Below are 17,860 nucleotides of genomic sequence, written 5' to 3'. Positions count from 1 at the left end.
CTGAGCAGAAATCTGAAGACCATGAAAGGCGGTATATAAATACCTGTAATATTATTATTATTATTATTATTATTATTATTATTATTATTATTATTATTATTACTACAGTGTGCACTGACCACGAAAACAAAATACCTTGAATTGTCTATGCATACATGGTAAATGGAAATCCAGCACTAGGCCCATTTCAATTTTTTGCTTTTTTCTCTGAGGAATTTCAACTTATTCTCAGACCCAAGGTGACTTGTGAGTGTTGCTGGCAAAACACAGTTCAGAACCACAGGCCTGAGCAGCATGAAGGGTCTTTCCAAGGAAAGAGAAGAGAAAGATAGTGGAAAGGGAAGGTCAAGAACCAGAGGGAGAAACAAGACTGAAAGAAGATATGGGATGGAGGAGAAAACCACAAGAATGGTGAATACTTTGTAAAAACAACATGGGGTCTTGCAGCACTCTAAAGATTTGTAAGTGCATCTGCAGGCTGGTGTGTCTCATTTTGGTTGGTTGGCAACCTTCAGTCTCGAAAGACTATGGTATAAGCCTATAGCACCCGGTATTCCCAGGCGGTCTCCCATCCAAGTACTAACCAGGCCTGACCCTGCTTAGCTTCCAAGATCAGATGAGATCCGGCATATGCAGGGTAGCAGCTGGGCCTTATGATTTGGGGTGATTATTTTTATTGCTACCACAGACTACATCTCAGTGGGGTTTGCTCCCAGGTACATAAGCATAGGACTGCAGACTTAAACTAGCACAGAGCGTTGCTTAGGACCATGGATTTCTCTCCTAACATCATTAGCACGGCAAAGCTCAGGAGATATGTTATCACCCATCAGGGCTATTGTGAAGGGTCAATCTTGTATACATTTCAGCTTTGCACAGAAGCGCCCCATATCTATTGTACTGCGTGGCCTTTTGGCCTCATCACTTCTTAGGTGTATCTTTTCCTCCATCTCTTTCATTTACCCAGTGAGGATAGCACCTGACGAAGTGGACACTCACCCAAGATGCATCTTCTAGCCCTCGGTTGCTGGTCTGATTCTCAATTACATGCATGTTCTGCCTTTGTTTAATGGTAGAATTCAGAGAAGCATAAGTGGGGCAGCCCAGCAGTCCCTCAACCAACCACTGACCAGCCTCAGCCTTGCTTAGTTACTTAGATTACTATGATTTGGAACCTGCTGCAGGATGCCCTGGAAAGGACTTTCAGTTTTACTTTCCTAAGTGCAAGATTTGGAACTGCATCTCACTCCTAAAAAATAAAGTGAAGGAGGGAGAGATAGAGAGTTACAAAGAGAGGGAGGAAAAGGGGAAGAAGATTTGAAGCAGAGAGACAGAGAAAGATAAGGCTGACCTTTCTACACCGGATATTACAGTCTAGCCTCTGCAGCTCTCCATTGTGATCCAGAGTTGTGCTTACTCTGAAGTAAGCCTTACTGAATTCACTTACAGGAAGATGTTCATCCTGCAACATTCTGCTTTAGGCCCCTCTTGTATCATTACTAATAAAAACACAACTGCCCCTCTGAAGACTGCATTTGTTTTCTCTTGGCTTTTGGTGATACTCAAACCCTCTTTCCTGCACTCTGGACTTTGGCAGACTCAACAGTAATGTGTTTGACAGCTTCAGGTTGAGAAAAGGGTGAAGATAGTTTGTGGAAAGAGACTGACTAATGGACATGGATGAGTCACGAACCTGGTCCCAGTAAGGAAACCCACTCAATCAGCAGCAGGAGACGGGCTAATATGTGCTATTGGGTGGAACCTGCAGATGATTCTCTTTACTTACAGAAAGCCCCACAAAGGTACTCAGGCCAGGAATCAAGGGAATTATTAGTCAGATGGTCAACGTGGGAAGCACCAGGGCCTCCTCGGAGAAGTTACGGGTGACCAGAGAAGGGTTGCACAATACGTTCCATCTGATCTCGCTCATCAGTGGTAAAGATGAATTTCCCACCAAATGAGTGAGAAAGCGAGTTTTTAAAAGTGGGAGGAAGTCCACTGACCAAGCTCTGGTTTGGGAAGGATGATTTGCCAACAGAGATGCTTCTGTGGGCCCAATCCACCGATAATTTCTCCTGCAGATGCCCCACTAAAATGAATGGGGGAGAGGAGAATGCAAAAACAGAGTCTTGCCTTGTAAGGGTTGTTTCTGTGCAACCAGCTCTCCTCTGTGAATAGCAGCAACAAATAAGAACCCTACTTTATGGATTTTTTGTTACTGTGATAAGGTGGGCCCCCTTCCCTCCTTGCAAGGTCGCTTTTGGCTCCAGCCTCCCAGGGCTGGCCTGTCCATGAGGACAACTGAGGGAGTCGTCTCAAACGGTGCATTGGTGGGGGGGCACAGCTCCTCCTCCTCTTGAATCGGGGAACAGAGGAAGATGAAGTACTGAGAAGAGCGGAGTGACAGGCTGGAAGCAGGGGTGTCAAATGCTTTTTACACAGCGGGACAGGTAGCATTCTTGATGCCTGCGGAGGGCTGGGAGTGATGTCATTAAGTAGGAAGTGATGTCATTAAGCGGGTCATGATCAGAAATGAGCACTTTCTTCTCATTTAGGAACTCCTTAGCTACAAGTGACAGAAGATAATTGATAAATTAAAGATCAATAAGTCACCGGGCCCTGATGGCATCCACCCAAGAGTTATTAAGGAATTGAAGAATGAAGTTGCAGATCTCTTGACTAAGGTATGCAACTTGTCCCTCAAAACGGCCACGGTGCCAGAAGATTAGAGGATAGCAAATGTCACGCCTATTTTTAAAAAGGGAAAGAGGGGGGACCCGGGAAACTATAGGCCGGTCAGCCTAACATCCATACCGGGTAAGATGGTGGAATGCCTCATCAAAGCTAGGATCTCAAAACACACAGACGAACAGGCCTTGCTGAGGGAGAGTCAGCATGGCTTCTGTAAGGGTAAGTCTTGCCTCACAAACCTTATAGAATACTTTGAAAAGGTCAATAGGCATGTGGATTTGGGAGAACCCGTGGACATTATATATCTGGACTTTCAGAAGGCGTTTGACACGGTCGCTCACCAAAGGCTACTGAAAAAACTCCACAGTCAGGGAATTAGAGGACAGGTCCTCTCATGGATTGAGAACTGGTTGGAGGCCAGGAAGCAGAGAGTGGGTGTCAATGGGCAATTTTCACAATGGAGAGAGGTGAAAAGCGGTGTGCCCCAAGGATCTGTCCTGGGACCGGTGCTTTTCAACCTCTTCATAAATGACCTGGAGACAGGGTTGAGCAGTGAAGTGGTTAAGTTTGCAGATGACACCAAACTTTTCCAAGTGGTGAAGACCAGAAGTGATTGTGAGGAGCTCCAGAAGGATCTCTCCAGACTGGCAGAATGGGCAGCAAAATGGCAGATGCGCTTCAATGTCAGTAAGTGTAAAGTCATGCACATTGGGGCAAAAAATCAAAACTTTAGATATAGGCTGATGGGTTCTGAGCTGTCTGTGACAGATCAGGAGAGAGATTTTGGGGTGGTGGTGGACAGGTCGATGAAAGTGTCGACCCAATGTGCGGCGGCAGTGAAGAAGGCCAATTCTATGCTTGGGATCATTAGGAAGGGTATTGAGAACAAAACGGCTAGTATTATAATGCCGTTGTACAAATCTATGGTAAGGCCACACCTGGAGTATTGTGTCCAGTTCTGGTCGCCGCATCTCAAAAAAGACATAGTGGAAAAGGAAAAGGTGCAAAAGAGAGCGACTAAGATGATTACGGGGCTGGGGCACCTTCCTTATGAGGAAAGGCTACGGCGTTCGGGCCTCTTCAGCCTAGAAAAGAGGTGCCTGAGGGGGGACATGATTGAGACATACAAAATTATGCAGGGGATGGACAGAGTGGATAGGGAGATGCTCTTTACACTCTCACATAATACCAGAACCAGGGGACATCCACTAAAATTGAGTGTTGGGCGGGTTAGGACAGACAAAAGAAAATATTTCTTTACTCAGCGTGTGGTTGGTCTGTGGAACTCCTTGCCACAGGATGTGGTGCTGGCGTCTACCCTAGACGCCTTTAAAAGGGGATTGGACAAGTTTCGGGAGGAAAAATCCATTACGGGGTACAAGCCATGATGTGTATGCGCAACCTCCTGATTTTAGGAATGGGTTATGTCAGAATGCCAGATGCAGGGGAGGGCACAAGGATGAGGTCTCTTGTTATCTGGTGTGCTCCCTGGGGCATTTGGTGGGCTGCTGTGAGATACAGGAAGCTGGACTAGATGGGCCTATGGCCTGATCCAGTGGGGCTGTTCTTATGTTCTGAAGAGAAAAATATGCAAATCTTTATTTGGGCCATAACCTGCTCATGGGCCTTATGTTTGACCCCTGGGCTAGAGTGTCTCCAATTCTCTAGTCTCTCCTCCACACCTCCTCTTCCGCTCTATTCCCTCTGTCTTTTTCAAATCTGAGGAAGAGGAAGAGAGGCAGGTGCACTACTGGATCCGGGCAGGTGGTGATTGGAGGCCTCTCCTTTTTCCATAATGGTGATGTATGAAATAGCAGTCAACAAGTAGTGCCTTTTTTCCCATAGATGTCCACTCCTGTGCCTGACCATTTATTCTGCAAGCACAGCAGGGCCTACGACACTGCCCTGAGCAAAATCCTCTAACCCCTGCCATAAACTGCGATCATGCTCCATGGAGGTTTATGGCATCGTTAAAAGGGGCCGGTTAAACAGTGGCAAGAATTAAGGCAAGTAATTAGGTTTTAAACCCACCATTAGGATGCGTCTGTAGCTATCCCTATCAATGCCCCAGAGCTTGAGGTCTGTCTTGGCTTTGACGGTGGCTGCTCTTGGTGTTCCGTAGATGAGCGCAAGCTCTCCGAAGCTGCCTCCTTCGCCAATGCTGGTGACCCATTCTCCATTCACATACACCTACCGGCGACACAAAAGGGAAGCAAATCAATGGAGTCAAAGAAACTCAGTTGGGGGGAAGGGGTTGTCCTCTAAAATACACATGACACACACAAACACACACAGAGAAATAGCTTTCTTTCTCATGCTAGGGTCTCTGGAAGTCAACAGTCCAAGGACAATAGGTTGCTGAGCCGTTTCCTCACAGACTTGCCTTCACACACTCACACACACAACATCGGAGAGAGGGAAACAACCTGCTTTGTGGACAGAATTTCAAGTCTTCTTGCTTTAGTACAATGATTGTATTTACTCTTTGTGCGTTTCAGTTCCCTGCGGTTTGCTGGCATCTAAACGCTCTTTCCCCCATTTCTGGAGTTTGGTGCGCTCATGGAATTGAGGGCCAGAGCTGACACCTTTTGCTGCCTTTTCATTAAGACTGTCAGACTTGAAAGGAGGAGAGGATTGGAGAGGAGATAGCTGCAGTGTGGGTTTTATTTGGGGGGGGGTGTAGGAAAACACCAATGCACTGGGGAACGGAAAAGAAACCTCTCACAAAACGGGGAAAACATCTTATATAAAAAGGCCACTTTCACAGATATGATGCGACAAACACCAGTAAGAGGAGAGGTTCAGGGTGGACGGGAGGGCTTTTTCGGGCACAGAAAAGCACGCTTTGTAGCTCTGCCCACCAAGCCAAGCCTCCTACCACTGTTTGCTGCATTACATTCCTGGTCTCGCAGCTAGGCGGCAGGCATCCAGGGTCCCACGGGTACCACTAGACTCCACCTCAAGTACCACTTGTGGTACCTGTACACTGGTTGAGAAACACTGCGTAACCTATTTCTGCTCTACCAGCTTATATGAGCTAAACAAGCGCATCGGTAAAGCAGCTACCATGTTTTCCAGACTCACAAAGAGAGTCTGGTCCAACAAGAAGCTGACGGAACATACCAAGATCCAGGTCTACAGAGCTTGCGTCCTTTCTGTACTGCAGCGAGTCATGGACTCTCCGCTCACAACAGGAGAGGAAACTGAACGCTTTCCACATGCGCTGCCTCTGACGCATCCTCGGCATCACCTGGCAGGACAAAGTTCGAAACAACACAGTCTTGGAACTAGCTGGAATCCCTAGCATGTATGCACTGCTGAAACAGAGACGCCTGCGTTGGCTCGGTCATGTCGTGAGAATGGATGATGGCCGGATCCCAAAGGATCTCCTCGATGGAGAACTCGTGCAAGGAAAGCGCCCTACAGGTAGACCACAGCTGTGATACAAGGACATCTGCAAGAGGGATCTGAAGGCCTTAGGAGTGGACCTCAACAGGTGGGAAACCCTGGCCTCTGAGCGGACCGCTTGGAGGCAGGCTGTGCAGCATGGCCTTTCCCAGTTTGAAGAGACACTTGGCCAAAAGACTGAGGCAAAGAGGCAAAGAAGGAAGGCCCATAGCCAGGGAGACAGACCAGGGACAGACTGCACTTGCTCCCAGTGTGGAAGGGATTGTCACTCCCGAATCGGCCTTTTCAGCCACACTAGACGCTGTTCCAGAACCACCTTTCAGAGCGCGATACCATAGTCTTTCGAGACTGAAGGTTGCCAACACAATGAGTTTAGCTTTCACCGCCGAATCCTGGGAAATGTTGTTTGGAGGGGGTGCTGAGACATTCCTAGTTTCCCGCATAGACCTTCAGGTCCTCGGGTCCCATTTCGAAGAGAGCTTAATTGTTATTAAACCGGTTCACGTCTGCGGTATAGATATGCCCTAGGAGAAGCTCCGCTGCTCTCTGGCAACCAACCAGCCCATGTAAAAACTGCCATCTGGATATGCTGCAAGTCCCCAGTGGTGTGAACTTAAGGTCCTGCACTCATTTCCCCAATAAAAATGCCATTTTCTAGTATTCAGTCACATAAAAGGAAAAAAAATATACCCTCAGACAAACGACTGATGTGCTCCAAGGGGGAAGCCACTGTACTAAAACCTCAATGTTTGGCCAGACTTGACAGTAAATTTTGTCTTCGTGATGATGACAAAGTAGAGTAATGATATATTGCTCTGTCATCCTGTCCTTTGGCTGAAAGTTCAGCCGTGCTAAGTTTACTTGTGGGGAAAAAAGGAAAAAAAGAAAGGAAAGGAAGACTGTCCTTTTGGAAAAATTCTATTTAAAAGTTCCAGCTTATTTTAAGCCCTCTAATTTCCTGAGAAAGAATGAGGAGGGACAAATTCAGGACCGTGTGAGGGGGCTTCTATCGCAAACCAAACAGAGCTCTTTCAACTTTGCTTCCGGAGAACTAAAGGCCATTTTTGCCCCCCTTCTGAGTGGCGTAAAGGAAGCCTTTAGGTTAGAGAATTTCTCAACGAGGGCTCGTAGCTCCATGGCTGAGCATCTTTCCTGCCTGCAAAAGACGCCAGGGTCAATCCCTGCCATCTCCAAGGATAGCTGAGGAAGACCCCTCAGAATCCATGGAGAGAGGCAGGCCCAGCATTAGCCAAACAGGACCAGTTTGGTCCAATTGGGCCCAGAGGCTGAGAGGGGTGTGTGCTGCGGCGGTAAACGGGTCACCTGATCGCAGCCGGCACTCCGCATGGTGGGAAGCCTCTGTGCAGAGACTGGGTGCGCTGAGCAGAGCTCTCTCTGGGCCCTCCTGCCTGCCCCTGCTTCTAACTGGCCTGAAACTGAGCCAAGCCAGAAGCAGTTGGAGGTGACATGCCAACATCAGTGCATCACCATCAACCTACTTCTGGGTGCCATGCTGGCTCCCGGTGCCACGTGTGGCCCAAGCCACTGCTGCAAGTTGTTGCAGGAAGTGGGAGGGTCTGCACTGTGGGGGGCTGTACAGCAGGCGGGTCCTGCAAAACAAGTGTGTGGGGCCCTGTGTGGACTTTGCGGAATTGGGCCCCACCCCTTCCGAGGCCGACCCTGGAGAGAGGTGCTGCAAGTCAGAACAGACGCAGTGACTTTTGGTTTGTCAAGAACTGGGATCCGCCTTCCAGAGACAGCAGGTGGGTGACCTTCTTCGGAGTCCTGCCTGACCTGCTGAAAATCTCCAGTGCGCATGATACTGAGCTAAATGGGCAAAGGCAGGCTGATGATACGACCAGAGCAGGCACACATTTATCGGCCTTGTGGGGGACCCTGGAGCCGCATAAAAACTTGTGCCAGTCAGGCCTTAACAATCCCCGCTGCAGGAGGTTGTGGAAATCTACTTATTTCCAAAACCAAAAGCCCGGAGTGAAACCTGCTTAATAGGTTTGTGTGGTGAAGGTATCTCCAGACTGCACCCGGCAGAAGTCGGCACAAAATCCAGGCATTCCTCTTTGTTCCTCAAGCAGCTGACCCCAGCTGCATAGTACTTAGAGAACTAAATTCTTTTTCCCCTTGCTTTCATGTTGCTGAGAAGGAATGTGGAACTGCAGATACCCAAATATTAAGAGCATCGATGCCGCCAAAGCGTGCAACTTTCTGGAGATCAAAAGCATTGCTGGGCCTCTATTGTTTTCCATTCCTTTTTATATGAACAACTGCAGCCTGTGAGGGGTATTTGTATGCTTTCCCAAGTGAACTGACTTTACCCTCCTTCAGAGGCTGGCATGGTTCTCCTCTTAACAAGGACAATTACCCGTGGAAGCCTGATTCTCTTGCAGGCAGACCAAATAGCAGAAAACAGCAGCCCCTTCTGCACTCAGACGGCGGAGGAGAGAGAATGCACATAACTCTCTCTTCCTCCTCCCAAGTAGGCACCCAAACATTCTGGGTAAGCTGAGTATGTACCCCCAGTCCCTCACACATACATACGTGACCGTCCACATCCGGCCACCTGCATGCAGGGGGGTTGATCACCCACTTTTTGCAAACTCCTCCTCCTAAAGATAGTTTTAGTTTAAAGATCTAAACACTGGAATTGTAGTTCTCGAAATCAGACAACACCCTCATCCAACTACAATTCCCAGGACTCTTTGGAAGAATCCACTGTTAAACAGCTATGAAGTTTACAGCCCAACCCTCACCTGCACTGGTGCACGTGGAATGCATGGCCCATGTTGTATCCAGCCCAGGTGAGGAGGAGGATGGAGATCTACTCAGGGTAAAGGGATATTTTTCTACTTACCTGGTGCAATGCCCCAGCCACCCCGTGAGGCTGCTCGGATCTATACCGACAACGTCGCTGGCACAAATCTGGGAAGCCCCATGTTATGCCAGCAGGCCCAGGAAGTGGGTAAACATAGGGCGGAGGCCTCCTCTGCCAATCCTGCTCCCCTCCCAGGCTTGTCCCTAACCCCATTCCACCATTATACCTCCTCCCTGCCTCCAGAACACCCTCTCGCCACCCCTTCAAATACAGAACTTTGCAGTCCAGTTGTATGGGGGGGGGCAGCTACTATCAGACGGGGCACTTACCCTCCTCATACCCTCTCCCAGTCCCCACCCCATATTAACAAGAAGAAAGCTCTGGAGAGTTACTGCAAAGTAGTTGCAGATTCAACCAGATATTATCCATAGGGTAATGATAAATGATTAAAAAAAATCAGGGTAATGATAAAAAAAAATCATCTTAAGATCTATTTTAAAAGCTTGATTGACGCTGTCTCTTTATGCAGAAAAAAAGTAGAGTTTGTAAAATGAAACTCACCAACAGGAAGAAGGGTTTATATTTGGAACTATGGATTTGGGCTTCTTTTCCCCCTCCCCCTCCCAAAACACACACTTCGGAGCAGGTACTTTTAACATTTTTACTAGAAGCTCATCATTTCTGTTTCACCAAAGGCTTTCAGGCAGGAGGCCAAGCTTCTCCGTGCACCGATGCTGCCACCTGACCGCTGGAACAGAAAACCTTAAGCCGCTCTCCTATCTGGTGGATGTATTTTCCATATTCGGAGCTGAATGGCTAATTAACAAGCGGTCTGGAGGACGCTGCTTGACTATCAAGCGAAGTCTAATTATTTCTCAAATTATTCATACCCCACGTGCCATCCCTAACCAGGACTCCCCAGGTGGGATGACTGTGCATCCAACAGACCTCAGGAGGCAGGGCTACAGAGGCTCACTCCTCCTTCGCACCTGCTTCCGTAGCCATTCACAGGGGTGCGGTCAACACAGAAGGCAACCAGGCTGGGCACCAGTTCAGGATCTGTGCCCATCTGAGGATCTACGTGGCCAGGCCAACCCCTGAACACACATGTACACCCAAAGTATCTTCGGCAGCAGTGGCAAGAGTCAGCCAAGAGATTCTTACTCACTCAGCCCCACAGCCTCCTCTGAGCCAGAAAAGTCTGGCCAGGAGCCTCTGTATCCTTTATGTGCTGGCTTGGCCTCCAGTGGGGGCAGATCAATCTGTAGTCAGAGTGGAGCATTGAACCACCTCCCACTACAGAATCACAGCTCACAGATCACAGAATCCCACACAGAATCACAGCCCACAAGAGATGACTGCCTGTTGCATCTCTGGATGAGTCAGTGCCCCAGGCTTGCCTCCTTTTAATCAAGGTGAACTCCCAGCAGAGTGATTCATGTCTAAATGCAGGGCGAGGCTCCTCTGAGGGAAGGTAATTCTTACTCTTACATGTTTTTGAAGCAAACCTTTTTGGGTGTTAGGGACAAGTTATGTCTCCAGTTTTAACTTGGGGGGGAGGGGGAACATGAGCTCTAATTAAACTTTCCAAGGAAAATGTGCAAAAGCTCCAATGACTCTGTTTTGCCTTGCCGCAAAGTGGGGTGGGTGATTTGAAGTAGAGGAGTGGAAGAGGAGAGGGAGGCCTTGACCTCTTCCCAAGTCTCTTTTCTGCTTCCACTTTCAAAATTCAGCACAGGAAAAGAATATCGGGTGGGAGGAAGATGGAGATGGGGATAAATGGAGGAAGAACAGGCCTTCAGCTACACTACCCGTACTTGGGCTTTCTGTACGGGAGGCAGGCTGGCCCAAGACTATCCACTGCCTAACTGAGCACCAAGTGCTTCCCCTCCTCACTTGGCGGTGTGCTAACCATCTCCATAGTTCTTCCTCCAGCTCCCTGGATTTGTAAAGAGCGGAAAGGAGCAGACCAGGAAGAACTAAGGAGAGAAGAGTGGTGGGCTAGACTGTCTCTAATGGTGGGTGGTTGGACAGAGGTGGGCAACCCACCCACCCCGCCACTCAAGGTGGATTGCCAGAATCATGGACCCCGAGAGGTGGAGGGTGGAAGGATTGTGCCACGGAAAATGTGGGTTTCAAGGAGAAATCTGAAAGAAGTACTAGAACAGGGGTGTCAAACTCATTTCATACAGAGGGCCAAAGTCGGCATTCGTGGCACCCGCTGAGGAGCAGAAGTGACATCATTAAACCGGAAGTGACATCATTAAGTAGATGATGGCCAGAAATAAGCACATCATTCTCACCTTAGAAACTCATCAGCGGCAAATGACAGAAGAGAAAATATGCAAATCTGGTTCATATTTTCAAGTTATGAGAGAACCCAATTATAATGGCTGGGAGAGCCCAATTATAATGGGGGCGGGGAAATTGCTTTGGGGGCCACACTCCACTTGTGGGCCTTCCGTTTGACACCCCTGGACTGTGCTACATTTCTTTGCTTGCTTAATTCAACTCTTCTTGACATAGAAATCGAGAGTTGCTTGGTGCCTATTTTGTTTTGCCTTCTGTTAGGGTAGAGTCAAGATCCAGACCTGTCTATGCCACGACAAGCCAGTTAACGGTGAAGGTGCTGTAACATTAGCTTGTGTGTGTGTTTTCAAGTTGCCACGCTTCTCTACAAACTCTGCCCTTGTGATATTTCTGCATTTTATTTCTCGCCAAACAAAATGCAGGCCGGCAAACAAACGTGGCGAGGCCGGCAGCTGAGGCACAGTCACCTTCCCTGGCAGGAACAACGTGTCGTGCGGATTTCCTGCGGAGTGTGAGGTTTTTCAATTCCCAACAATGCCAATTAGACAGTCCCCTGACACAAACAAGTGCTTTTTTTATAAAAAAAAAAAAGAAAGAAAGAAAAGAAAATTGACTTTCACTAAAATAACTGCAAGGCACTGCCAGGCGGCTGGAAAAAACCTCACTCTGTCTTGAAATAGGTTCAAGGCAGGAAGCCAAGCCCACTGGATCGGGTTACGTGATTCTTTGACGGGGGGGGGGGGAGAGATTAGCTACTTCAAGAACCCCTGAAAGATGCCCTCAGCGTTTGCTTCCAAAAAGTCCAAAGAAGGAGGTTTCACACCTCTTTCCTAGGCATCAGCTGGTCTCATATTTTATTACTGTGGACAATTCGGCCAATATAAAACAAATCTCCCAAGGTAGTGCTGTTATAATAAACTGGGGTAGTACAGCAGGCCCTCGGTTCCAGGACCCCTGCAGATACCAAATTCTGTGGGTAATCAAATCTACAGGGAGGGGTCACGCTGACAAATCAGAAGCGCCTTCAAGTTGTGCCCTAGAGGCCTCCAGCCAGGGTCGCAGTATCCACGAATATTCCAATCCGTGGGTGCCGAGCCCGCGGATCAGGAGAGCCACTGTATAGTGGTTAAGTGAGTGAGTTGTGAACCAGGATTTTCCCAGTCTGAGTCTCGTCTCTACCATGAACTTAACTAGGTGGCCTTAGGCAATCTTCTCAGCCTCAGTCTTCCCCAGCTGTGATATGGGAATAATAAAACTTACCTTACAGGGATGTTGTAATGACAACATTGCGGCAATACACCTGAAGTGCTTGGCACACTCAGAAAGTGCTATTGTTATAACACTGGTTAATATTAAGCTTCTGATTGGCTCCACCTGACCCCTTGGAACACCCAATCTTTCCCAACCCTTCTGCCTTCCTTTTAAATCATATTCACCTGCCACATTCAGTGGCAGGGTGGGGGAAATCTCTCCTCTCTGGACCCTGGAGTGATGCAAAGGCTGCGCACCAGGGCCCAAAGCCCCAGTGGCCCTCAGAAAATGTAGTTTTGGCACTGCATTGCAAGCAGAGGTCAACTGGGTAGGACTCTCCCAAAGTGGCAACAGATGTGGCAACAGATGTGAGTGGTGGCCCTGTTAAAAATTAGTTCCTGACCAGGGCTCTCTAACCACCGGTCTAGGTTCTTTAATGCCATGGACGTAGGAATGTCACAGCCATTTTTGAGGATGCCAACCCTTGCAAATGGGGGATAAAAATCTAGTACTGGAGCAGAGCCCAGACTACAGGGGATGCAGCCCAGTAGCCATCCTGAAAAAAACAGCCTGTGATGGATCTTTATCTGCCTGAAAAAACAAAACAAGATGAAGAAACACGTTTTGGGCAAAGGGGCAACCTTTGAGTCCTCACGTCTGCTTCGGGGAAGCCTTCCCTGTGTGAGCACCCCCAATCTATTACTCGGCTCTTCAGAGCAAGCTTGAAAGAGCAAATTGAGATTTTTGAAGATGAAACCATCAGCCTGAGGCTCCCACTCATCCTCTCCGGGGAAAGACACTAGTTGAGTTGCACATAACCTAACCGGGGTGATTAGAGAGAGAAGAGAAGACTTGGGTTTCACAGGGCCCCCCAGGCGCATTCCATCTTGATAGCCTTCCATCTTGATGGTTCAGTGGCAAGTTCTCTTGCCTGCAGCTGTGGTTAATATGGGTTCTAAAACCTAAAGTAATTTGTTTGCTGATGATAGCACGTTAACCGACTTTATACGGACAAATAAGTTTGGCTCGCGACTGCGCCACATGGGAAATTATGCCTACGAGAGAGCTACCAAATCTAATTTTGGACGCCTCTCTAGAACTCTCTAGAAACAAGGCACATCACTATGTTTGCTTGCTTGCTTGTTTAAATAAACAAGTTGGGTGCATCTATGAAAAGAATACTGCATGACATAAGGGGTCAAATTTTTGTCTCTGGGCTCAGAGGGGATTAGTTTAGCCAGAGGCTAGAACAGGATGCTGGCCTAGAGGAGCTTGGTCTTTTCTAGGAGTTGTGTTCTTCTGTTTAACAGTCTTCCTTCTCCTACACAATGCAGTGATAGCTATGAGCTTACAGGCCTTTGAAGGAGGATTAGACTAATTCAAAGAGGTCAGATCTATCCATTAGCCATAATAGCTAAATAGACCTTGCATAAATACCAGGTTTGTACCTATCACAGGGCAGAGTGCTGAGGAGAAACAGGGGAAGTCCTTGTTTCTGGGCTTCCTGAACACATCTGGCTGAATACAAGAAGTGACCTTAAAATGATCTAAACCAGTGGGTCCTTCTAGCTTAGGACTGTAGTCCTCCAGAGTTCCCATGACCTGGAGATACTAGAAAAGTGGTTCCCAACTCCAACTCCACGGACCACAGGTGATCCGCGAACCCCTGAGAAATAGTCCACAACATCTTAGGAAAAAAAAAAGATGATCACCTTCAATCACTTTCAGGACCTCACTGAGAAAGCGCTCCTCCAAGGACCACCAGAGAGGGCCAAGAATGGACCACCAGTAGCTGCATCTACGTAGCACTTCCAGTGTCTTAAGTGCTCCACCATGAACTACCAAATGTAACTGTATCTTTTTGCGTGCTTGGGGGTAGGGGGTTGCATGTGGTCCATGACAATTCTAATTTTTGCCTCAGTGGTCTGCGGGCTTCTAAAGGTTGGGAAACACTGTGCTAGAGATTGAACCTGCGAACCTCTGGACACTAACCAGCTACAGTTGGTCTGATCCAGCAGGGCTCTTATACACACACACACACACACACATGCACGAGAGAGAGAGAGAGAGAGAGAGAGAGAGAGAGAAAGAGAGAAAGAGAGAAAGAAAGAAAGAAAGAAAGAAAGAAAGAAAGAAAGAAAGAAAGAAAGAAAGAAAGAAAGAAAGAAAGAAAGAAAGAAAGAAAGAAAGAAAGAAAGAAAGAAAAGTGTTTCTCCACCAGGACTAGCCCATTGACAAGGCTGACTGAGATTTGATGCAAAATTCTCACCCTCACTGCCTTGTGGCTGGCCCTATAAAGATCAGAATGTATTTAAGGTGGAGGAATGGATTCCAACTTACATCCACTTCTCCTTGGTCAATCACATAGAAGTTGTCTCCTTCATCTCCTGCAGGGAAATAAAAACAAAGAAGAGCTGGTGCATTTCAAAACCATTTCCAAAATGTGTCCAGTAGATACCTGCACAGGCCTGTGGAACTTAAATTCCCAGGCCCATTTTCACACTTCCTCTTCTGGCTCTAGCCCATTTTCTGAGTCTACACGCAATGCATATATTTTTCTTTATTTTTTTAAATTCACATTTCTCATACTGCCCATGAGGTGCCCACAGTTCCTCTCCTCCTTTTGTCCCCAAAACAACCCTGTGAGGTAGGTGGGGCTGAAAAATAGTGGCTGGCCCAAGGTCAGTCTAACTCCTGAACCATTACACCATCCTGACTTTCGTCTCTCTCTTCAGCGAAGCAGAACCAGGGGGATGTGAACGAAGAGGGTCCCTAACTCAGTAACTGAGCACTTGCTTTGTATGCAGAGCATTCCAAGTTCAGTCTCCAGGTAGCTGTGGGCAAGTCCCTTATTCTTAAGCCCTGCAAAGCTGCTGCCAGTCCGTGTCTGATGATACTGAGCTGGATGGACCAAAGGTCTGACTCAGCAAAAGGCAGCTAAATGTGTACATTTCCAGCATGGCACCAAGGCAATGGGCACTAAATCCTCCGCTAGTCCAGGCTCCTGAAATGGAAACACAGAACCGAAACCTGCCCATGGAGGGGGGTGGCTGGAGAAGAAGCTTGAGGGGGAGAGCAGGGGAAAAGTTCAGCACTCCACTCCTACCTGGTCTCCCCCCCAGCTTGCTGAAGAGAAGCAAGATCCAGGCTCCTGGCATCTTTCAATGAGACGGCTGTCCCGAAATCCTCTCTAAAGGAGGGTACTCAAGGAGCTACCATCCAGAAACCATCTCATGCCTCTCGGGGGGGGGGGGCTTCAGGCTACAAGAAAACTTCCCCACTCTAACTTTAGATTATGCATGGTACAGATCATGGTGGGTTCCTGCAACACGCCCACTTTCTTGCTTCTTGTCTGTTTGCTTACTATCTCCTGAATGAAGGAATTTGTTGGGTCCAAACCCCCCCCCCCCCATATGACAGTCTGTTACTTTCTGGTTGGCCCTAATGGAGGCAATAACTGATTTCAGTTCAAGGAACACAGCGCATCACACAATTTCTGCAATGTGTATTAAGTAGTTAGTGCTTACCTTGTTGTATGACTGTCTCCCCAGCAATGTGTGTAACAGGGAACATGGCGTCAAAGATGTCACTGCAAAAGTAGAAAAAGATGCAATGGATAGAGATCTCATTGGCTCAAAAACCCTGAATTCTACATGAATTGTGATCCTTCCTGCTCAGTGCAAAAAGAAGGTTGCACGTATACAACTACTTTAAGATTCGGGGTCACATCTACTCAGGACACTGAGAAAAACAGTTTTAACATATTCAAAACTCAGATTCAAAAATCATGAAGAACGTCAAATTAGCACAACATTTTGTTCCAGTTCTAGTTCACATAACAGGTTTTCTATACTGCTCTTTTAAATGGTTTTCAAACTGGTTTACCTGCCCAGAGAACATTGGAAATTGTTCATTTTTGTGAGAGTATACCAGTTGTCTGGGAAGAAGTTGTCTAGTTCTTTTACATAACTGTTTTTTCCAATCTATAGCCATGACACTTAAACCGGTCCAAGAGCTGGTTTAAATCTATAGTGCAGACATGCACAGAGTCCCCAGTATCAAGGAGTTAGTCCCTCTGCTTGATTCCAGAAGACCAGAATTTGAACACACAAGCACACAATCCTGATCCACCATAATTTATTTTCAAAAGATCACAGCTCTCTTAAACGTATGAAAGTCAGTCAAGGTATCAGAAATATTCATTTGGAACAAAGGAAATACTTTTTGTGTCAGAAGAAAATGGCTTGGTGGTGGCAGAGAAAAGAAGCACACCGTGATGGCTAAATGGCCAGCAGAGAAAGGGTCAACACCCACTTCCCCCCTGCTACTTTTCTATGCACAAAATCTTCAAAAACGTTTCTATGCAGGAAAGCTGTCTTCACTAATATTAACTATCAGGACCTTGTGTACAATGTGTGGTTTTCCCCGGTGGTGTAGCTAATGAACGTGTAGCCCAGTGCGGAGCTCAAAACGATGCCCCGGAAGTGATGTCATAACCGGAAGTGACGTCACATCCGGGTTTTTTAAAAAGTGCAAATTGAGGGGGAAACCTGCCTGCTCCATATTAATACCTTATTGGTTCCATGCTGCATCATAATAACATCTCACTGGCTCTCAGAACAGTCTCATAGGTCTGTTTTGAGTTAAAGAAATCCACTTTTTGTTTCTTAAGGCAGTTGTGTTTTTGTTTTCTGGTTAATTGGCCATACCTTTTGATAGAATGTAGATATTCTGATGTGGTTTGTTTCATTGCATTCTGCATTAAATTACCTTTCAAATGATATATACGAGTAACATGATGGTATTATTCATACTTACCAAGATTTTAACAATTTTGGTCACTACTGTCAAGCTCAGCTTGTTGCCCCCCTAAAGCTTGTTGCCCCCCTAAAGCTTGTTGCCTGGTGTGACTGCTATCCCCTGCACTCCCTTAGCTACGCCACTGATTTTCCCCTTGGTGAGAAAGAAGAGTAGAGATTAAGAAAGCAGAAAAAGAGATAAGAATGGGAGGTGGAGTGCATAGGAAGTTGCCCAACTGAGTCTGACCATTGATCTAACTAGCTCAGTGTTCTGGACACAGATTGGCAGCCTCTCTCTGCAGAATTTCAGAGAGGGGTCTTTCTCTGCCACACTGGAAATGAAGAGAGATAAAGGAGAGGTTAACTAGAGAATGGGTTAAGACCCCCCCCCCAAATACATAACATTGTGAAAAACATAATAAAAATGCTTTTTCTGAAGTTAATGTAGCCAGGCAGTTCTTTTGAATTAATGAAAATGAAAACAGAACCTCCAGAGTGATTTGGTTTGTGCATCGTGATTCACATAGTACATTCCTCACCCTATTGAATGAGCAAGGAGTACAAAGGAATG

The 17,860-nt window shown here is 47.2% G+C and overlaps 1 protein-coding gene and 1 pseudogene across 2 annotated transcripts in view; both read right to left on the bottom strand.

Annotated features, from left to right (window-relative positions):
• The window catches only part of PRKAR1B (protein kinase cAMP-dependent type I regulatory subunit beta), an 88,549-nt gene that overhangs the window by 27,454 nt on the left and 43,235 nt on the right, over positions 1 to 17,860 (bottom strand). For both annotated transcript variants that reach the window (XM_066640526.1, XM_066640525.1), the window contains exons 5-7: positions 16,018 to 16,079; positions 14,831 to 14,877; positions 4,723 to 4,881 (exon numbers count right to left, since the gene is read on the bottom strand). In XM_066640526.1, the coding sequence (XP_066496623.1) occupies positions 4,723 to 4,881; positions 14,831 to 14,877; positions 16,018 to 16,079 (268 nt within the window). The remainder of the gene's footprint in view (positions 1 to 4,722; positions 4,882 to 14,830; positions 14,878 to 16,017; positions 16,080 to 17,860) is intronic.
• LOC136633844 (5S ribosomal RNA) lies at positions 536 to 657 on the bottom strand (annotated as a pseudogene).

The sequence above is a fragment of the Tiliqua scincoides genome, chromosome 13, assembly GCF_035046505.1.
Source record: "Tiliqua scincoides isolate rTilSci1 chromosome 13, rTilSci1.hap2, whole genome shotgun sequence".
Taxonomy (NCBI): Eukaryota; Metazoa; Chordata; class Lepidosauria; order Squamata; family Scincidae; genus Tiliqua; species Tiliqua scincoides.
The sequence above is the reverse complement of the archived record's forward strand: the minus strand, read 5'-3'. Positions and strand labels throughout refer to the sequence as shown.